Source organism: Stegostoma tigrinum, chromosome 12 (assembly GCF_030684315.1).
Source record: "Stegostoma tigrinum isolate sSteTig4 chromosome 12, sSteTig4.hap1, whole genome shotgun sequence".
NCBI lineage: Eukaryota > Metazoa > Chordata > Chondrichthyes > Orectolobiformes > Stegostomatidae > Stegostoma > Stegostoma tigrinum.
The window spans coordinates 4,062,211-4,085,362 of NC_081365.1; the positions used below are offsets into that span (position 1 = coordinate 4,062,211).

The 23,152-nt window shown below is 47.1% G+C and overlaps 1 protein-coding gene across 6 annotated transcripts in view; it reads left to right on the forward strand.

Annotated features, from left to right (window-relative positions):
* The first annotated feature begins 14,134 nt into the window (after positions 1-14,134).
* gbe1b (glucan (1,4-alpha-), branching enzyme 1b) overlaps positions 14,135-23,152 on the forward strand; it is a 529,949-nt gene continuing 520,931 nt past the window's right edge. For 2 of the 6 annotated variants that reach the window (XM_059650083.1, XM_059650082.1), the window contains exon 1: positions 14,135-14,353. In XM_059650083.1, coding sequence (XP_059506066.1) covers positions 14,262-14,353 — 92 coding nt within the window. In that variant the 5' untranslated portion in view covers positions 14,135-14,261. Of the gene's footprint in view, positions 14,354-14,383; positions 14,756-23,152 lie in introns of those variants that run through there. The other 4 variants (XM_048540405.2, XM_059650080.1, XM_048540406.2 and 1 more) reach the window with 4 other exon arrangements.

Consider the following 23,152-nt stretch of genomic DNA (forward strand, 5'->3'; position numbering starts at 1 on the left):
GCTCCGTAATCTCCCTGCACATTTGTTCCTCTAATTCCTGTTGACTATTTGGGGGCAACCGCAAATAACGTCACTATCCCCTTCTTATTTCTTATCTCCACTCTCAAAGCCTCAGTTATTTCATCTCTGACTATGGCTATGAGACGGCCCATAATCAAAAATGTAACTCCTCCCTCACCTCCTTCCTCCACCTCTGTACGGCCTAAAGCACCTGCACCCTGGCGCATTAAGCTGCCAGTCCTGTCCGTCCCTTAGCCATGTTCCTATAAGGGCTATAATATCCCAGTCCCATGTTCCTCTCCACATTGGCCTTACCTGTCAGTCCTCTTGCATTGAAATAGGTGCAATTTAATCCAACAGACATTCCTCGTTCTGCTCCCTGATGAAGTGTCTAGGCCCGAAGCGTCAGCTTTTGTGCTCCTGAGATGCTGCTGGGCCTGCTGTGTTCATCCAGCTCCACACTTTATTATCTTGGATTCCCCAGCATCTGCAGTTCCCATTATCTCTTCCTCATTCCCTGCCCTGTTCTAGCCTGACCTGTCTCTTCAACTTGCTATTTCTAATTACTGTATCTCCTTCCAGCCTTGCACTTGCCTTCTTGCTGCTGAGGATCACACCCTCCTGCCAATGCCCCCTCTGGTGGTACTTTTACTAAGCTGTTAATCCACAAGTTTGGTGAATGTTCTGGGGGCCTGGGTTTGAATCCCACCACGACAGATGGTACAATTTGCATTCAATACAAAAAAATCTGGATATATGAACATACTGATGACTGTGAAACTATTGTTGAAAAAATTCATCTGGGTCATTAATGTCCTTTGGGGGAAGGATATCTACCACAGCAACATGGTTGGCTCTCAATCGCCTTCTGAAATGGCTTAGCAAGTCTGCTCACTTGTATCAATCACTACAAAGTCAAATAGAGATGAATCTGAAGCTCTCTTCCCACACCATCTTTCCAGCTACACATTCATGTACCATATCCTGCTATTTCTGTACTCACTTATGATGTGAATGGTACTGGGAGTAACTCAGAGATTGCAACAGTTTTGGTCCAGTTTGCTACGTTCTAAGTAGCTTCCGAATTTCTGATTTCAGCACTACATCCTCCTTCCTACCAAAGTCATTGGTATCAATGTGGGCCACAATCTCTGGCTGCTTACCCTACCCCTGAAAAATGAACTGTAGCCCTCTGTTTCATTCTTGCCTCTTGCACCAAGGAGGCAACATACTATCCTGGAATCACATTAACAACTGGAGCTGATCCTCTATCTCAATGCCATATTCTTGCTTTCTCCTCAGATACCTTGATGACTTCAATATCCTAAAAAATAATCTATCTTTCTTGAATATAGTCAGTGCCTTGGCCCCCACAGCCTTCTGTGGTATCAGTTTCCAAAGGTTCACTCCTCTTTGAGGGAAGATATTTTTTCATATCCCACTCCTGAGACTCTCGAACCTGGGAACCGAGTCCCAAAACAGGGAAATCAATACTATCCCATGAATCCTTCAAAAATATTTAAAATCTCCACTTTGAAGAGAATACAAATCTAATTATTGCTTCAAAGAGAGATTTGTTACCTAAGCTATATAGACATTTATCAGGGCAAATGCAAGAATACCAAATTTCAAATTATCGCAATGATTTCCATGAGAGGAGAAAAGGCGAATAAATAGTTGGCAAGTCAATTCTCAAGGCTCCTGAACAATCCAAAAAGGGGCACAGCCTCGGTATATTCCTTTATTTGAAGGGATTGGTACCTGACATGAAGATACGTCTCTTCCAACAAGTTTAAATGAGCCATGTTATGATCTCAACTGATTATCATATTGCGATTGTGTTACAAATATGATTGCAGTATATTTTTCTTCCTCATCCTCGCATCCCCCCCACCCCGCACCTCACCTCTGACTACCCCTACCTGGAGGAAGGACTCAAGGGGGAGACCAGTCACGACTGGAGACCAGGTCGAAGGTGAACATGCCGGCTGTGTCCCGCAGTTACAGTGGAGTGACTACAAGCCGAATGCTGCAGCAACGGTTGCAGAACAAGGGTTGGCCGAGCCCAGGCTTGGAGCAATGACAGCAGTGTCAGCATGGGCTGGGCTATAAGTCCTGGAGTGACGGATGGATCGAGGCCCAGAGCGATGTCGGGGGGGGGGGGGGGGGGGGGGGACGACAAGGTTTAGAGCGATGGAGGGGCCGAGGCCCAGAGCAATGGAGGGGTGATGGGCCAAAGTGATGGAAGGGCCAAGACCTGGAGCGATGAAGGGGCCAAGGCCTGGAGCGATGAAGGGGCCAAGGCTTAGAGCAATGGAGGGGCTGAGACCTGGAGCAATGGAGGGGTCATGGGTCAGAGTGATGGAGGGGCCAAGGCCTGGAGTGATGGAAAGGCCATGGGCCGGAGTGATGGAGGGGTCGAGACCCGGAGCGATGGAGGGGCCGAGACCTGAAGCGATGGAGGGGCCGAGATCCGGATGATGGAGAGGTTGAGGCTCGGAGTGATGGAGGGGCCGAGGCCTGGAGTGATGAAGAGGCCGAGACCCAGATGATGAAGAGGTTGAGGCCCGGACTGATGGAGGGGCCGAGACCCGGAGCGATGGAGGGGCTGAGGTTCAGAGTGATGGCGGGATTGAGGCCCGGAGCAATGGAGCGGCTGAGGTTTCGAGCGATGCAGGGGCCAAGGCCTGGAGCGATGGAGTGGCCGAGGTTCGGAGCGATGGAGGGGTGAGGCCCAGATTATGGACGGTTCTATGCCTGGAGCGATGGCGGGGCTGAGGCCCAGAGGAATGGCAGCAGGGGAATCCCGAGTCTCGGAACGGCATGAGGTGAAGCGATTTCTCAAACAGCGTGACTTACCCTGTTGCTGCTGAGTGCCGGTGACGAGCAGGGTGATGAGCTGAAACGATGCAGGAGAATTGTTGGACTTGGCCTGATGCCACGTGCTAAGCTGCTGCAGTTTCAAATTCTTTACCGGTCTGTAGTGTAAATCCTTTTCACAATGTTATAACTACCTCATTCTCAGACACTGTAAGTAATACTTATGCTTTCTTTTAGTACTCTTTTGTATAACAATACTATTTTTAATTCTGTAAGATTTGTACCTAAGACGGCACCATTAAAAGGCAGCCATTATAAAAACTTTTCACTGTACTCCACTGTACTGGAGTACAAGTGACAATAAAGGGTATTCAATTCATTTATGTTCCGCAAAGGTGTTGTCTGATTTCAGTTTCTGAAACTTTACATATGTTTCCTTTTTTCCTTTTCACTTAACTTTCAATATTGCCTGCCACCTCTGGTTTCCAAATCTTGCCATCCTTACCTTTCAAAAGAATATGCTGCTCCTAAATTCTGATCAGTTGGCCTTTAAAAGACCCAAACAGTGGTCCCGAATTTCTCCAGTTCCTGCCTAATATTGTTGTAACTAACCTTCCCTGATTTAATATTTCCATTTGTATCTTACCCATAAGTACCTTAAAATTCACAGAAATATGATCACTGCTTCCAAAATGCTCCCTCTCTGCAACTGTGATCACCTGATCAGGTCTATTCCCAACACAAGGTATAGTATAGATAACAAAGTGTGGAGCTGGATGAACACAGCAGGCCAAGCAGCATCTCAGGAGCACAAAAGCTGACGTTTCGGGCCTAAACCCTTCATCAGAAAGGGGGATGGGGAGAGGGAACTGGAATAAACGGGGAGAGAGGGGGAGGCGGACCGAAGATGGAGAGAAAACAAGATAGGTAGAGAGGAGAGTATAGGTGGGGAGACGATAGGTCAGTCCAGGGAAGATGGACAGCTCAAGGAGGCGGGATGAGGTGGTAGGTAGGAAATGGAGGTGCGGCTTGAGGTGGGAGGAAGGGATGGGTGAGAGGAAGAAGAGGTTAGGGAAGCGGAGACAGGCTGGGCTGGTTTTGTGGTGCAGTGGCGAGAGGGGAAGAACTGGGCTGGTTTTGGGATGCAGTGGGGGAAGGGGAGATTTTGAAGCTGGTGAAGTCCACATTGATACCATTGGGCTGCAGGGTTCCCAAGCGGAAAATGAGTTGCTGTTCCTGCAAACTTCGGGTGGCATCATTGTGGCACTGCAGGAGACCCATGATGGACATGTCGTCTGAGGAATGGGACGGGGAGTTGAAATGGTTCGCGACTGGGAGGTGCAGTTGTTTGTTGCGAACCGAGCGGAGGTGTTCTGCAAAGCGGTCCCCAAGCCTCCGCTTGGTTTCCCCGATGTAGAGGAAGCCACACTGGGTGCAATGGATACAATAGACCACATTGGCAGATGTGCAGGTGAACATCTGTTTGATATGGAAGGTCATCCTGGGGCCTTGGATGGAGGTGAGGGTGGAGGTGTGGGGGCAGGTGTAGCACTTCCTGCGGTTGCGGGTAAGGTGCCCGGGTGTGGTGGGGATGGAGGGGAGTGTGGAGCGGACAAGGGAGTCGCGAAGAGAGTGGTCTCTCCGGAAGGCAGGCAAGGGTGGGGATGGAAAAATGGCTTGGGTGGTGGGGTCGGATTGTAGATGGCGGAAATGTCGGAGGATGATACGTTGTATCCGGAGGTTGGTGGGGTGGTATGTGAGGACGAGGGGGTTCCTCTGGGGGCAGTTGTGGCGGGGGCGGGGTGTGAGGGATGTGTTGCGGGAAATGCAGGAGACGTGGTCAAGTGCGTTCTCGATCACTGTGGGGGGAAAGTTGCAGTCCTGGAAGAACTTGGACATCTGGGATGTGCGGGAGTGGAATGCCTCATCCTGGGAGCAGATGCGGCGGAGGCGGAGGAATTGGGAATAGGGAATGGAATTTTTGCCGGAGGGTGGGTGGGAGGAGGTGTATTCCAGGTAGTTGTGGGAGTCAGTGGGCTTGAAATGGACATCACTTTCTAGCTGGTTACCTCAGATGGAGACTAAGAGGTCCAGGAAGGTGAGGGATGTGTTGGAGATGGCCCAGGTGAACTTGAGGTTGTGGTGGAAGGTGTGGGTGAAGTGGACGAACTGTTCGAGCTCCTCTGGGGAGCAAGAGGCGGTGCCGATACAGTCATCACTGTAACGGAGGAAGAGGTAGGGTTTGGGGCCTGTGTAGGTGCGGAAGATGGACTGTTCCATGTAACCTACAAAGAGGCAGGCATAGCTTTGGGCCCATGCAGGTACCCATGGCCACCCCGTTTGTCTGTAGGAAGTGGGAGGAATCGAAAAAGAAGTTGTTGAGGGTGAGGATGAGTTCGGCTAGGCAGGTGAGGGTGTCGGTGGAGGGGGATTGGTTGGGCCTGCGGTACAGGAAGAAGCGGAGGGCCTTGAGGCCATCTGCATGAGGAATACAGGTGTATAGGGACCGTACGTCCATGGTGAAAATGAGGTGTTGGGGGCCAGGGAATTGGAAGTCCTGGAGGAGGTGGAGAGTGCGGGTGGTGTCACGGACGTAGGTGGGGAGTTCCTGGACCAAAGAGGAGAAAATGGAGTCCTGATAGGTGGAGATGAGTTCGGTGGGGCAGGAACAGCTGTGACAATGGGCCGACCGGGGCAGGCAGGTTTGTGGATTTTGGGAAGGAGATAGAAACGGGCTGTGCGGGGTTGGGGAACAATGAGGTTGGAGGCTGTGGGTGGGAAGTCCCCTGAGGTGATGAGCTACTTAGAATACACCTCCTCCCACCCACCCTCCTGCAAAAATTCCATCCCCTATTCCCAATTCCTCCGCCTCCGCCGCATCTGCTCCCACGATGAGGCATTCCACTCCCGCACGTCCCAGATGTCCACGTTCTTCCAGGACCGCAACTTCCCCCCGCAGTGGTCGAGAACGCCCTTGACCGCGTTGCCCGCATTTCCCGCAACACATCCCTCACACCCCGCCCCCGCCATAACCGCCCCCAGAGGATCCCCCTCGTCCTCACATACCACCCCACCAACCTCCGGATACAACGTATCTTCCTCCGACACTTCCGCCATCTACAATCCGACCCCACCACCCAAGCCATTTTTCCATCCTCACCCTTGTCTGCCTTCCAGAGAGACGACTCTCTCCACGACTTCCTTGTCCGCTCCACACTCCCCTCCAACCCCACCACACCCGGCACCTTCCCCTGCCACCGCAGGAAGTGCTACACTTGCCCCCACACCTTCTCCCTCACCCCCATCCAAGGCCCCAGCATGACCTTCCATATCAAACAGATGTTCACTTGCACATCTGCCAAGGTGGTCTATTGTATCCATTGCACCCGGTGTGGCTTCCTCTACATTGGGGAAACCAAGCGGAGGCTTGGGGACTGCTTTGCAGAACACCTCCGCTCGGTTCGCAACAAACAACTGCACCTCCCAGTCGCGAACCATTTCAACTCCCCGTCCCATTCCTCAGACGACATGTCCATCATGGGCCTCCTGCAGTGCCACAATGATGCCACCCGAAGTTTGCAGGAACAGCAACTCATATTCCGCTTGGGAACCCTGCAGCCCAATGGTATCAATATGGACTTCACCAGTTTCAAAATCTCCCCTTCCCCAACCGCATCCCTAAACCAGCCCAGTTCTTCCCCTCTCCCCACTGCATCACAAAACCAGCCCAGCTCGTCCCCTCCCCCCACTGCATGCCAAAACCAGCCCAACCTGTCTCTGCTTCCCTAACCTCGTCTTCCTCTCACCCATCCCTTCCTCCCACCTCAAGCCGCACCTCCATTTCCTACCTATCACCTCATCCCGCCTCCTTGAGCTGTCCATCTTCCCTGGACTGACCTATCCCCTTCCTACCTCCCCACCTATATTCTCCTCTCTAACTACCTTGTTTTCTCTCCATCTTCGGTCCGCCTCCCCCTCTCTCCCCGTTTATTCCAGTTCCCTCTCCCCATCCCCCTCTCTGATGAAGGGTCTGGGCCCGAAACGTCAGCTTTGTGCTCCTGAGATGCTGCTTGGCCTGCTGTGTTCATTCAGCTCCACATTTTATTATCTTGGATTCTCCAGCATCTGCAGTTCCCATTATCACAAGGTATAGTATGGCCCCTTTCCTCGTTGGACTATCTACACAGTGCTTCAAGAAACTCTCCAGGATGCTCCTATCACATTCTGTCCCATATTTTGAGAGCGGCTATGGAATTAGGAGTGCTGTTTTAAATTGAGCTGCTGTTTCATTGCTTTTTAATGAACTCAAAATAATCCATTCATTCTAAAGCTAAACTCACTCACAAACAGAAGATAAAATTTGCTGACATCGAAGCTATTGTGAAGAATTAAAATTGCATCACCTTTTGAATCCCAAAACGTCACGTACATGACACAGAAGTCAATGATGGCTCTGCAGAAGTGATGTTTTGAAAGGGCTAAAGAAGGAAGTACCCTTTTTGGCTGTTGGTCTGAAAAGCAAGAGATCAACTTTGATGAATTCTTGTGGGCCATCAAATTTCTTGTTGATGAAGAAAAATTGAATGCAGCTTGGGTGAAAACAGATCTCTCTCTTCTATCCTTCTCTCCAACTTTATCCCTTTTACGAATTCCACACCATGCTGTGCATTTGCCACACCATCTGACCTTGCTTTCTCTGATGCTGAATAATCAGTGCTTAGTAAAGGACTGAGAATAGGATCCCTACAGTGTGAAAACAGGATCTTCGGCCCAACAAGTCAACTTTGACCGTCAGAGCGTCCCAACCAGACTCATCCCCCGAATCCACACATCCCTGAACACTACAGACAATTTAGCATAACCAATCCACTTCGCCTACACATCTTTCGATGTTGGAGTTTAATTCATTTATACCCTAACCTCAATGAATTTGGTATGACAATGAACACTTTTTTGCACCGTCTCTTTGTACAGGGCATCTTCTTTCTGATCCATGGATCCTTTCACCATCTCCAATCGTCTTCTTTGACCTGGAGCCATTCCTTTGGCCTTTCACCTGTAATTTATGTGTTTATCAAGAACTGTCTTATTGACATCAGCCATTCTAATTTTTCTGCTCTCTTCCCCTACTGTGACCTTTCTCCCTCTGAACTTCTAAGCTCTGTTCTTTCAGTCTGACTCTGACTTTGTTATCATGCCTGCCAGTAATGGGTGTACCATTGTCATCTGGCGTGCCGATCTTAACCTGGCAGAAACTAAGTGTCACCTCTCAGACATTTCCCCCTATCTCCGCCTGATCATGAGCTCACCACTGAACATCAAACTGTTGTTTCCATGACTGTCATTGACCTCAAGTCCTCTGGAGATCTTCTTCCCCTATCTGTGCACCTCATAGTTCCCCAATGCCACACAAACAGCTTGTACCTCCTTCTGAAAATCCACAAACAAGACTTTTCTTCTATTTCAACCTGTTTCTGCCCCACTGATTCTTCTTAGGTTCTCTCGGATTGTGGAACAAAGTAAATACAGGAATAACTGCCAGGTAACTATCAGCGGTAGGCATCCGTAACCTTTTCCACAGCCAGGGCCTCCCCTAATTATGGGCAGTAAACGCTTGCTTATCACCCCAAAAGTTTTGCTTAGCCACTTTTTCAAAGTCATTTTGAAATTCTGTAGTCAGCAGATTGAGCACAGCCAACTGTTTGTCTCCTTCCATGAAACTATTTGGACTCTATTCAGAGACAAAATAAACCTGCAGATCCTGGAATCCAAGGTAGACAAACAGGAGGCTGGAAGAACACAGCAGGCCAGGCAGCATCTAGATGAACGGAGCAGGCAATGTTTTGGGTATTACCCTTTTGCAGGACTGGATTGGGTAGGTCATCCCCTGCCTCCCCTTCAAGCCCCACCTCCTCTCTTCCATTCCATCTTCTGACCCTACCTTCCAGCCACCAAACGGATTCATCCCTCCTACCAGTCGACCAGGTCACGTCTATCACCACCATTTCACCTCCACCTCTTCCTCCCCTCTTTATCTGCAGCTCCCCCTACCCCCACATCCAGTCCTGAAGAAGGGTAATGTCTGAAACATTAACTGCTCCTTTCCTCTCAATGCTGCCTGGCTTGTTGTGTTCTTCCAGTTTCCTGTTTGTCTACCTTGGGTTCCATTCAAACTCCTGGCTAAAACAAACCTCTTTGACTCAGAAAATGCCCACATCATCCAATTCTCAACATAGCCCAACTAAAGTATTGCTGAGTTGCTGAATCACATCGAACAGTAAACGTTTTATTTCAGGTTTTGTGAGGATGGGTTGTGTGAGTACAGTCTACACTATGCTGATGGTAAGACAACCGAAGGAACATGCTGAGCTAACAAGGTGTGGAGCTGGAGGAACAGAGCAGGCCAAGCAGCATCAGAGGAGCAGGAAAGCTTGACGTTTCGGGTCAGGACCCTTCTTCAGATGAAGGAACATGCTCTCTGTTTCAATCAGCCGATCATTAGGTTGTACAGCTACATACTTGGCACAAAAACAGAAATCGCTGGAAAAGTTCATTAGGTCTGGCAGCATCTTTTGGAGAGAAATTAGAGTTAATGTTTTGGGTCGAGTGACCCCTCCTCAGAACTGATGCTGTTAGAGCTGCTGAGCTTGCCCAGCACTTTCTGTTTTTGCTTCTGATTTACAGCATCTGCATTTCGTTTTGTTTTTACATACCTGACATCTCAGCAACAGTGAAGCTCATACGTCACATCACTCAATTATGTGGCAGGTCGAAAACATCTCTCTGGACGGAAGGCAGCATCCTGATTCTGAAAATACCACAACACTGAATTGTTGCAGTGTGGAATAATGTCCTCAACTTGTTTTCCAAATTTTTGAGGGACTTGACCTTTCCAGAATAACTTGAGATAGACTGGACTCTTCAGTTCCGAAAGTGATTGTCTTTAACCTGTTTATGAGTTTGCATGATGCATAGCAAACAATGATTTGAGCAGGATAGTCATTGCTTCATAGGATAGATTTGATCTCTTTTTCAGCAGGGAACTTGCAAGGATAGCAAATGAATATTAATGTGATGCCAGATACTTTGGCTGTAGGTCACAGCAAGCGGTTGATTGAAGCAGTTTTATCTGTAGTTGTTTACAATAGGCCAGAGACCAAACACAGCAAGTCTGACCTGTCCAAATAAAATGTTTCCTGTTAGATTCTGTGATTGGATAGCACCTGCTGAGTAATCCTGAATGATCTAATAATAGTTACATTAACAAGCAATTTCAAATAATCAGTTGAGGTCATAACGTGGCTCACTTATACTTGCTGGAATTGATATACATCCATACACAGCAACTATTCTCTGCAAACAAAGCAAAATACTCAAGCCTTGTATTATTTTTGAATTTCCCACGGGCAGGTGAGTCTATAGTTCCATACATGGTAACAACTAGGCCAATAAGAGTTGGCTTACCAATCAATCAGCTTCCTTATTTTCTTATAGTTTTAATTGTTTAACTCACTTGAAATTTGGTATTCTTGTATTTGTAGCAATGAGTAGAAGGCGATACGTTTTAGGAACGCAACTCTTCTATCAGCAACATCAAGCACTGTACTATCAAGTAACTGTAAATAAGGACTTGGTTTATTTAAGCTCTCCTCATCATCGACTGAATAGCACGGTGGTTGCTGATCCCAGCACACTGCCCATTGGAGAAGCATTAAGGGTATGCAATGAAAACGCAGCGTTGCTATTCTGATTTTGTCACGCGATGGAATGGAAACACTTGCGAGACTGTAGGGATAGCTGCAGTGAAAAGGTCATTGCTCTTGAACCTAGACTCTGAAATTAAGAATGCGATTTCTAATTTGCTATTTTCAAAAGTTTGAACCCTCTCACCCCTATTGGCCCTTCTGAGATTATGCATAGATCAACACATGGAACGTTTCCTAACAGAACATTTTAGAATGTGCAGAGAAGATTTGTTAGATATTCACCCCGTGGATTTCCTTCCTCCATTTCAAAATGGGAATTTATTATTTATACTAAATCATTTACTTAAATTACTTTTTAAAAGGTTTGTGCCTTCTCCCCGTTTCACACACTCCTTTACTATCTATCTTTTCCTTGTTGCTGTTCACTAAAAGCTCATTCCTCCTGATTCTAGGCCTCACTTCTCCTCTCCCATGCCCCTCAAATCTATATGCGTCACATTTATTCAATGAATTTAGATGGCACTGGCTAAGTTAACTTTTATGGCATACTTTTTGCCAAGAGATAGTGAGTGCCTTCTTGAACTGTTGCACTCCACCTGCTGTAGGTTGACCCACAATGCACTGAGGGAGGGAATTCCAGGATTTTGACGCAGCGACAGTGAAAGAACGGTGATATATTTCCAAGTCAGGATGGTGAGTGTCTAGGAAGGGAACTTGCAGGCGGTGGCATTCCCATATGTCTGCTGCCCTTGTCCTTCTAGGTAGAAGTGGTCCTCGTTGTGGAAGGTGCTGTCTGAGGATCTTTGATGAATTTCTTCAGCACATCTTGTAGATAGTACACACTGCTGCTATTGAGCATTGGTGGCGGAAGGAGGAAGGTGTCAAGCATCTTGAGTGTTGTTAGGGCTGCACCCATCCAGGCAATGACTTGTGCCTTGTAGATGGTGGACCTAACCTCTTACCTTTTCTTGTAGCCACTGTATTCACATGCCTGGTCCAGTTCAGTTTCTTGTCAATGGTAACCTTAAGAATGTAAATGGTGTGGGGCTGGAGGGTGGGGTGAGGAGGGGTGGTGATTCAATGATGGTATTGCCATTCAATGTCAAGGGGTGGTGGCTAGTTTCTCTTTTATTGGAGATGGTCATTGCCATGCAGTGCTATAAATCATAAGGTCTGGTGCTTGTCCTGATTCAGGCCCTGGGATGCTGACCCAAACATTTTTACTTTATTCATTCACGGGATGAGGGCATTGCTGGTTAGGCAGCAATTATTGCCCATCCCTAATTGCCCAGAGGGCAGTTAAGAGTCAACCACATTGTTGTGGGTCTGAAGTCACATACAGGCCAGACTAGGTAAGGATGGCAGTTTCCATCCCTATAGGACATTTATGAATCAGGTGGGTTTTTCCAATAATCAACAATGGATTCATGGTCATCATTACACTCCTGGTTCCAGATATTTATTGAATTCAAATTCCACCATCTGCCCTGGCACTATTCGAACCCATGTCCCAGAATATTAACTGGGTCTCTGGATTAACAGTCCAGCGATAATATCACTAGGCCATTGTCTGCCCACAAACATGGCAACCTGGTCCCCATCCTAGGCTCACCTAACACTACGCTGACCTGAGCACAAATGACCCATAGAGCCCAGAGCCCAGGCCCTATTTATTGGGTCGTGATGAACCCCACTGTCCTAGACTTTGTTTGTGTGGCATTGATGTTACTTTACACTTATTAGCTCAAGCCCAGATCTTGTTGCATTTGAACATGGACTACTTCTGTCTCTGAGAGGTTGGGAATGGTGCTGAACATTGTGCAATCATCAAACATCTCCACTTCTGACCTGAGGAATCCTTGATACGAAGGGCAGTCCCTCTCACCTCACATATGGAGGTCTCTCTTATATCCATGTTTGAACCCAGGATGTAATGAGGTCAGGAGGTGAGTGGCCCTGGTGGAACCCAGATTCTTGTCAGTGAGCAGGCTATTGTTGCATATGTGCTGCTTGATAGTACTGTTACTGATCCCTTCTGCCAGTTTGCTGAAGATACCTGTTCCACTTTTATGTATCCTCCTCTATTGTGTTTGTGGTTCACTAGAACTAAATACACAATGCAAAGTCATCGGAGGGTAAACTTGAACAGGAAATACTTTACTGTGCATCTTGACAGCTTCACAGTCCCATCAGAATTTGTCCCTTTAAGCTCCCGCCTCTGGGTCACCTGACCAACACTCTTAAAGGGGCAACACACACAACCACATAACATTGTTCCTTCTTGGTCTTGAATTCCACCCCGCCTATTCTTTTTTGCACCCTATGTCCTCCTATACCTTGTCAATCTTTCCCTCCGTCCCCTTGCTAGTCCATACCCTTTGCTCTCAGCTTCTCCTCAAACCAGACTTTCTTCTTCCTCAGAAAGCAAAGTGTGGAGCTGGATGAACACAGCAGGCCAAGCAGCATCTTCGGAGCACAAAAGCTGATGTTTCAGGCTTCTTCCTCAGTAGGGTAACCAATGCATAACCGTTTCATTCCTTCCCATTTCCTTCTGCTGTTCACAACAAACCCTTCTGAACCACACTCACCAGTTCATTTCCATTGAATACATCTCCATATTTCACGCCTATCTCTCCAAACACTCAGCACCTTTTCTAGCTGTCCCTTTCCATTCCAGCCTGTCTGCTCCTCATCCATCCTCTGCTAGTTTCTACCACTCTCCTCTGGACCCTGCTCTTCCTTTCTTGCACACCCCCCATCATCTCCATTCTCTTCCCTTCCCTGAACAGTCCCTCAACACCCACTTCTCCTCATCTGGACTGCTCCCATTCTGCCCCCCAGAAAACTTCATCATGCTCTATCAGAGATAATGGGAACTGCAAATGCTGGAGAATTCCAAGATAATAAAATGTGAGGCTGGATGAACACAGCAGGCCAAGCAGCATCTCAGGAGCACAAAAGCTGATGTTTCGAGCCTAGACCGAAACGTCAGCTTTTGTGCTCCTGAGATGCTGCTTGGCCTGCTGTGTTCATCCAGCCTCACATTTCATCATGCTCTAACCTTTTTACTCCAATCCGACTTCCTCTGAGACACCTAGTGCTACATTAGTCCCTCCTGTCTCCACCAGCTCATGTCGCTTTCCCTCATGTGCCACCTCCTCCAGCCCACACACACCAGTCCCTTCCACTCTCACGTCTCTCAACCTCCAGCCCCATTGTGCCCCCACCAGCCCCTCCCAATTCATTACCTCCCTCTTCAGCCCCAACCACTCTGTACCATGCCGCCCTTCCTGGTCCAGCTCCATTTGTGGGCGGGCCACCCCTCCATGGACCCATCCTGCTCCCACCAACTCCTTACCATCTACTCTGATCCCTAACCCCACCTTTCTGAACCCACTCCCACCCATAGATCTCTCCATCTGACCCTTCCTCCTTACACCTCGCCCTCCGACCCAGTCCCCTCTCTTCCAGCCCACCCCGACACTCCCTTTCCTCTCTGGCCCCTCCCCTTCCATCCAGCTCCGCCCCCCCGTCCGCATACGGCCTCAGCCCCGCCCACGGGCTGGTGGCCCCGCCCGCACATCTCGGTCCCGCTCACGGCACGCATTAGTTCGGCCTCCGCTCCTTAGCTCCGCCCACCTCGTAGGCCTCCGCGGTGATCGATAGTTCGGTGTGTGATTGCTCTCCCTGGCCGGTTCCCTTGCTCTGTCAGCGCCGTGCTGTCCTGTTGCTAAGATGGCGGCGGCGTTGCCAGCGGAGGCCCAGCTGGACGGGCTGCTGGACCTGGACCCTCACTTGGAGCCCTACTGCAAAGACCTGCAGCGAAGGTAGGAGAGGCCGTGCCCTGGGAGCGGGAGCCGCTCGGCGGTGACTGCACTTTAACCCGCTCCCTGCTCCCCCAGACCCTCCCTCGGTAGAGGGCCGACCGTGACCCCGTAATAGCGAAAGCCGCTAAACGCCCCCTTTTCCAGCTATTCTCTCCGTTATAACACGGTGTGAGACTGGATGAACACAGCAGGCCAAGCAGCACTAGAGGAGCAGGAAAACTTGACGTTGCGGGTCGGGACCCTTCTTCAGAAATCAACTCTCCGTTAACAGGTCAAACTCTGTGTTATCCAGCCACACTCTATCTCCTCCCCCACCTCCCCGCAACTTGATATGAAGGTGCCAAAGTTGGTCTGAGGTGGTCAAGGTCCGAAATCACACGACGCCAAGATATAGTCCAACAGGTTTGTTTGAAAACACAAACTTTCGGAGCCTCCCTTTTTCTTCAAGTGTTACTGAGTGAGGCGGTATCAGGCACGGAATTTATAAGTGAAAGATCGAAGGGCCACACCACTGATGAGGATGTATGGAACAAACCTAAGATGTTGTTAAATATTTAATCAGTTAAAAGGCTTTAATTGATTAATATGTTTATGTAAATCTCTGAATTCCTTTGAAGTCACTGTCCTGAGTTAACTAAAGGTTTTATCAGTGTGAAGAAGAGGTGACGTTTTGTGTCAGACAATGCATGTTAGGTGTGAGGCCTTGCTTAGAATCTGTTTGTGGTTTGGTTTTGTGTCAGACTGATTTTATTTCTAAAGTAGGAATTATAAAACTCCACATTGTGTCTCTAAATTTTGCACTTGAACAAAATAGAATGTATCTGCAAATACAAATTCACCCCGTAGATTTGTGTGTGTGTAGTGTGTGCTTAAACCTAAAGCATCACCAAACTGACAGTTCCTCTTATTCACTTCCTAATTTATTAAATTTCTCCTGTAACTTTAATCAACTGCCCAGCCCGTATGTCCCACATTATCAGCTGTCCTAATGTGCTTTATATTTCCACTGCTTTTGAGTTGTTTCTTTGCCTGATTACCAGCCAGAGCTCACTCTGAGGTGAGAGCTGCAGCCTGTGTCCTCTTGCCCTTGGGTGCTGCCTTTGCCCATGTGTCTGACAGGCCAAGCCGCACCTGTCATTGCTTCAGTTGCCAAGTTAAAGGGCATCTTGGTTCAGCTGCTGTTTGCTTTATGTGTAATCCCGATTACTATTTTGTCTACTATGAGACCACAACTGTAATTCAAATCCACTCAATTTCTCAAGGGAAACTGGATACCAAACCCTTATTTTAACATTTGCAAACTTGAAGTAAATATTTCCTGCTTCTATTATGATTCTTTACAACTGCTCTCACCTTCTGAAATACCTGACACACTTTGTCAAAGGTTAGAATTTGATGTTTACTTTGGTTGGCTGTTCTCTGAAATCAATAAATAATGCATTGATATAAGGCAGAGAAACAAACAAAGGAAACTGATTTATTAGAAAGAAAAACAGACATAGTGCGTGGATTTTACCACTATACACATTTTGCACAAATATTGGACAGCCTGATTCAATGTCAACCAATTGTCAGCCCTCTTGCCAAGGCTGCTCTGAAACTGATCACTGCAGTGTTGTTTTTAATTTGTTCAGTGTTGTGGGTTTTGTTAGCACGGCCAGCAATTATTGCCCATCCCTAATTTCCTGGAGAGGGTAATAATGACTTGCTTTCTCGGACTGCTGCAGTCCTTAAGACCATAAGACATGGGAGTGGAAGTAAGGCCATTTGGCCCATCGAGCCCACTCTGCCATTTAATCATGGCTGATGGGCATTTCAACTCCACTTCCCTGCACTCTCCCCCGTAGCCTTTGATTCCGTGTGAGATCAAGAATTTATCGATCTCTGCCTTGAAGACATTTAACGTCCTGGCCTACACTGCGCTCCGTGGCAATGAATTCCACAGGCCCACTACTCTCTGGCTGAAGAAATGTTTCCTTGTTTCAGTTTTAAATTTACCCCCTCTAATTCTAAGGCTGTGCCCACGGGTCCTAGTCTCCCTGCCTAACGGAAACAACTTCCCTGCGTCCGCCCTGTCTAAGCCATACATTATCTTGTAAGTTTCTATGAAATCTTCCCTCAACCTTCTAACCTCTAATGAATACAATCCCTGGATCCTTAGCCGTTCATCGTACGTTAAACCTACCATTCTAGGAGTCATCCATGTGAATCTCCACTGGACACGCTCCAGCGTTAGTATGTCTTTCCTGAGGTGTGGGGCCCAAAATCGGACACAGTATTCTAAATGGGGCCTAACTTGTGCTTTGTAAAGTCTCAGAAGCACATCGCTGCTTTTATATTCCAACCCTCTTGAGATAAACGACAACATTACATTCGCCTTCTTAATCACAGACTCTACCTGCAAGTTAACCTTTAGAGAATCCTGGACCAACACTCCCAGATCCCTTTGTACTTCTGCTTTACGAATTTTCTCACTGTTTAGAAATTCGTCCATGCCTGTATTCTTTTCCAAAGTGCAAGACCTCCCATTTGCTCACATTGAATTTCATCAGCCATTTCCTGGACCACTCTCCTAAACTGTCTAAACCTTTCTGTAGCCACTCCATCTCCTCAGTACTACCTGCCTGTCCACCTAACTTTGTATCATCAGCAAATTTTGCTAGAATGCCCCCAGCCCCTTCATCCAGATCATTTAATATATAAAGTGAACAGCTGTGGCCCCAACACTGAATCCTGCGGGACATGCTTGTCACCAGTTGCCATTCCGCAAAAGAGCCTTTTATCCCAACTCTCTGCCTTCTGTCAGACAGCCGATCCTCAATCCGAGCTAGTAGCTCACCTAGACCACCATGGGCCCTCACCTTACTCGGCAACCCCATGGGCCCTCACCTTACTCAGTCCATGTGGTGGTGCCCCCAGCTTACTGTTAGATAGGGGAGTTTAGGGTTTTGCCTCTGATAATGAAGGAGCAGCAATTGTAGCTCAAAGTTAGTGTACTTTGAAGGGAAAGTTAGAGATTTTCCCAGATATGTCTTGCTCAGATCACTGGGGGTTCCTCCTCTGGCTTACAAGCAGAAATTGAAGCATGAGGACCCAGGACAGAAAGTGGTGTAGTGTTGGTCTGAAGCAAAGAAAGGGCTTCAATTGTACTGCTTAAAGTTGTTGGACAAGTCCACATTCAAGAACTCAGTGGCCAATTTAAACCAATATGCAACTCCTAGTACAGTAAGCACTTCGATAGTAAGTGAATAGGAGATTGCATGCCGAAGAAGTTAATCTGATTGTTTCTGGTTAGGGAACATTGGGCAAACCAGGTGCCCCACGCCCTACTAAAGTCTGGGTCTGAGGTGTACAAGCCAGACAACCCTGGTGACTCCAGGAAATCCAGGTCTGACTTTCATAAGGCCATCAGAGATGCCAAGAGGCAAAACCAAACTAAACTTGAGACCTAGACTAATCACATGGATACCCATCACTTATGACAAGGCTTACATGATGTAATGGGCTACAAAACAAACTTGAACAGAAATGTGGGCAACAAATATCCATGCCTGGTGAGCTGAGTGCATTCTACCTCACTTTGAACAGAATGTCAATGAAATGATGTCACCCATCCCAACAGCCTCAGATACGCCTGTATGCACAGTTACCTCACAGATTGGCTTTCTTAAGAGTGAACCCACGAAGCACATGGCCCGGATGGTCCAGCGGGTGGGAGTATTTGCAGACATCTTTCCTTAGTACAATCTGAAACCCCACTGCTTCATGAAGACCACCACCATTCCGGTGCCAAAGAAGAATTATGATGTGGAGATGCTGGTGTTAGACTGGGTTGGACAAGGTCAGAAATCTCATGACTCCAGGTTATGATCCAATGAGTTTATTTGAAAACACAAGCTTTTGGCGTGCTGCTCCTTCAGGTGATGTGTAAAAACTTCACCTGATGAACAGTTGCCATACTATGCTGTGACTCATTCAGATAGGATGCTTTCTATGGTGCTTCTGTAAAAATTAGTAAGAGACCTTGTGGGCATGCCAAATTTCCTTAGCTTCCTGAGGAAGAAGAGGTGTTCTGCTTTCTTGTCAGTTGCATCGACTATGGTAAGTGAAACGCCACCTGACGAATGAACAGCACTCTAATAGCTTGTGATTTCAAAGCACAGTCATGCAGCATGCCTCAACGACTACCGCCTGGTGGCTCTGACTTCCATAACTATGAAGTGCTTGGAGAGGTTAGTCATGGCTCACATCAATTCTAGCCTGCCAATTTGCCTGCCACAGCAACAGGTCCACAGTTGACACTGTCTCTCTGGCCCTACACTCATCCCTGGAATATCTGAATACCAAGGATACCAATGTCAGGCTCCTATTTACCGACTACAGTTCCGCCTTCAACAGCATTGTTCTAACGAGTTTGAGAAGATTTGTAGCTCAGGTTGAGGTTCTGGATGTGAGTTTGCTCGCTGAGCTGGAAGGTTAGTTTTCAGACGTTTCGTCACCATTCTAGGTAACATCATCAGTGAGCCTCCGACGAAGCGCTGGTGTTATGTCCCGCTTTCTATTTATCTGGTTAGGTTTCCTTGGGTTGGTGATGTCATTTCCTGTTCTTTTTCTCAGGGGATGGTAGATTGGCTCCAAGTCAATGTGTTTGTTGATGGAATTCCATCAACAATGTGGAGCCAATCTACCATCCCCTGAGAAAAAGAACAGGAAAAGACATCACCAACCCAAGGAAACCTAACCAGATAAATAGAAAGCGGGACATAACACCAGCGCTTCGTCGGAGGCTCACTGATGATGTTACCTAGAATGGTGACGAAACGTCTGAAAACTAACCTTCCAGCTCAGCGAGCAAACTCACATACAGCATTGTTCTAAATTCTGAGACATAGGTCTTTGCTCTCTTCTGTGTAATTGGATCCTCACTTTCCTGACCGATAGACTTCATTCATTAAGTATAGATGACAATGACTCCTACAGCATAATCCCCTAACTGGTGTCGCGTGAGACTGTGTACTCAATACTGTACCATACACGTTTACACTTTCATCTGTGAGGCCAAATTCCACCCCAACTCCATTTACAAGTTTGCTAATGACACCAGTGTGGTAGGTTGGATCTCAAACAATAATGAGACCGAGTACAAGAAAGAGGTTGAGAGTTTAGTGGCTGAGTGTAAAGACAACAATCTTTCCATCAATACTAGCAAGACGAAGGAGCTGGTCATTGATGCAGAAAGGGGAGTGTCCTTCACTTCGCTTCCTGAAGTCAATGGTGCTGAGGTAGAGCTGGTTGAGAGTGTAAAGTTCCTGAGAGTGGTGATCATCAACAACCTGTCCTGGTCCACCCACATCACCGCAACAAGTAAGAAAGCACAACACCATCTCTATTCCCTCAGGAGGCTCAGGAAATTTGGCATATCCGCAAGGTCTCTTACCAAATTTTATAGATGCACCACAGAAAGCACCCTATCTGGATGCATCACAGCATTTTGTGGCAACTGTTGTTTCCATGATCACAAGAATCTGCAGAGAGTTGTGAACACAGCCTTGACCATGTCACAAACAATCCTTCCATCCATTAACTCAATTTATAATACCTGCTGCCTCAGGAATGCAATCAACATGATGAAAGAATCCTCACATCCTCTCCCAGTGGACAGAAGATATAAACATTGTATATGACCTTGTCCCATCAAAGGAATCTTGGTGGGTAGCTGTGGTGCATCTTGTAGATAAGTGCTGTGTTGAAGGAAGGAGTAAATCTTAGATGGAATGCCAGTTAATTGGGCTGTTTTATCCTGGATGGTGACATTTCCGAGTGTTGTTAGAGCTGCACTCACCCAGGCAAGTGGAGAGGACTGGGTCTCCAGATTTGTCACTTGTGGAAGTTGGATGTGCTTTGAGTTATCAAGGCAGTTACATGCCAAGAACTCTCAACCTCTAACATGCTGTTGGAGTCGCAGTATTTATCACTGGTCCAGTTAACTGTTAAGTCAATGATAGCTCCCAGGATATTGTTAGGAATTCAGTGATGCTTTTTGCTTTGGAACTTGAAGGTGAGGTGATTAGATTCTTGTTGGAGATAGTTGTTGCCTGTCGTTTGTGTGACATGAATGCCATTTGATACCCAAACTTGAATGTTGTCCAGGGGAGGTTGTTAACAAGATAATAAAGTGTGAAGCTGGATGAACACAGCAGGCCAAGCGGCATCTCAGGAGCACAAAAGCTGATGTTTCGGGCCCAGACCCTTCTTCAGAGAGGGGGATGGGGAGAGGGAACTGGAATAAATAGGGAGAGAGGGGGAGGCGGACCGAAGATGGAGAGAAAACAAGATGGGTAGAGAGGAGAGTACAGGTGGGGAGGTAGGGAGGGGATAGGGTAGTCCAGGGAAGATGGACAAGTCAAGGAGGCGGGATGAGGTGGTACGTAGGAAATGGATGTGCGGCTTGAGGTGGGAGGAAGGGATGGGTGAGAGGAAGAAGAGGTTAGGGAAGCGGAGACAAGCTGGGCTGGTTTTGGGATGCAGTGGGGGGGAGGGGACGAGCTGGGCGGGTTTTGGGATGCATTGGGGGGGGAGGGGACGAACTGGGCTGTTAAAGCAGCTTACGTGGCAAAAGATCACCTTAAGCTATCTTGAGGCAATCCTGTAGTGATGCCTTGTGACCGAGATGAATGACTTCCAACAACCATGACCACCATCTTTTATGCTAGATATGACAGTAACATTTGGAGAGTTTACCCCTGATTACTGCTGAATCCAGATTTGCTCAGACTTCTTGATGTCATACTTGATCAATTGCTGCCTTGATGTCAAGGGCTTTCACTTATGCCTAGCCCCGGAGTTCATATGGTAGGCTGTAGAACAGGGTATTTGCTTCTAGACCTCAACTCCCCCTTGTTGTAAAGCAGGGATAGGGACCATCTATCCTTTCACCATGCCCTCATACACCTCTCCCACCCGAAAAGAAAGATTAAAGCAAAAAAATTGTGAAATGCTGAAACACAGGACTTGTCCACAAGTTGGTGTCAAGAGGAGCTTTGAGTTAACAACCAAAACCCCTATGTAACCTGGTTTGCCAACAAATACGCTCTGTCAAACAAAAAGTGACACAGTGAATTTGTGAAAAAGATTAAGTTTGTCGATTTGTTGACACCCTAAAATGGCCTGGTCTAATACAGTAGAAAGTATTGAAAATCACTGGGTTGTCCAGTGATCATCATCCTTTTCCTCAGTTGAAACATTTTTCTCCATTTTCCTCACCACTCCTGAAAAAGGCTCGAGGTCTTCCAGGCAGTTTTGTTAGGCTTCTACTGTGTTCCCACTTACTGTCTTGATATTGGCAGTGCAAGAAATATTAAAATGTCTTCTGTTGTGTACTCATTTATTTTGACCACTCTACCACCTCTTGTCCAGAAAAAATTATGATGGATTAATAATTTGCCTTTCTCCAATCTAAGCTGCTACCTTTGGTTTCATGTCAACAAAACTAAAAGAAAACCCATCCACATAATCAATTATTAAACCATCAGTCCCAAAGGGTGATCTGTTTTTCAGGTGTACCTACCATCTTACTCATCAAACAAATCAAATGCTCAATGAGCAGTTGTGCATGTGCTGATTTCTGTTAGCAAGTGATGCAAATTGCAAATGAAGCCTGTATAATCTGGTCATTGCCTATTCTTTTACCCTGCTATAGCATGACTAGAACTTTTTTTTTTCTTTAATGTTACATTGGAGTTGATAAGGTCTTGATCCCAGAGACAGAATCTCATACAGTTGACAAGCAAATTCATATGAATTAAGATTTATTATCATTACAATCTGCGATGGCTGTGAGAGAGGGATCTGGACCCTCGATGCTGCATTCATTGGGGATGCTGTCCTTTGCATGAAAAGTTAAATCGAGATCCTGTCTGCCCTCTCCTGTGGAATCTAAGCGCTTCTGTCACATTATTTTGAAGATGAACAGGGGAGTTATTCTCGATGAATTGGTGAATTTTGTCCCTCAGTTGACACCACAAAAATATATCATCTGGCCATATCGTATTGCTGATGATCATAGAATCCCTGCAGAGTGAAACAGGCCAGTTGACCCAACAAGTCCACATAAACTCTTTAAGGAGCATCCCGCCTCCCTACCCTGTTTCTGTCACCCTGCTTTTCCCGTGGCTAACCCATCTAACCAACAGAGTCCTGGAGACTATAGATAATTTAGTAATCCACCTAAACCTGCACATCTTTCGACTGTGGGAGGAAACTGGAACACTTGGAGAAAGCCCACAGACACAGGGAGAATGTGCACACTCCAGACAGTTGCCTGTAGAATTGAACATGGGCTGCTGGTGCTGTGAGGCAGCAGTGCGAACTACTGAGCCACTGTGCTGCCTGGTAATGACAGGTACCTGGATGTGTGCAAATTAGGTCCCATGTTTCCTACAATATAGAGATGGAGTGGGGAAATGAGAATGAAACTGATTAGTGATGAAGGGTCTAGGCCCGAAACGTCAGCTTTTGTGCTCCTGAGATGCTGCTGGGCCTGCTGTGTTCATCCAGCCTCTCATTTTATTATCTTGAAACTGATTAGATTGCTTTGCGGAAACCCAACATGAACTGGACGGACTGACTGGCTTCCTCCTCTTTGATTAGACAACTATAGCTATTATAATTCAGAAATGTTTCAGTGACTGTATAATGCTGTGCGAAGTGCAGAGGGTCTTTAAGACAGTATAGAAATGCAAGTCTTTTTTGTAGTGTTTAAAAGTCATGAAGGGTTTTGATAAACCATTTCTAATGGCT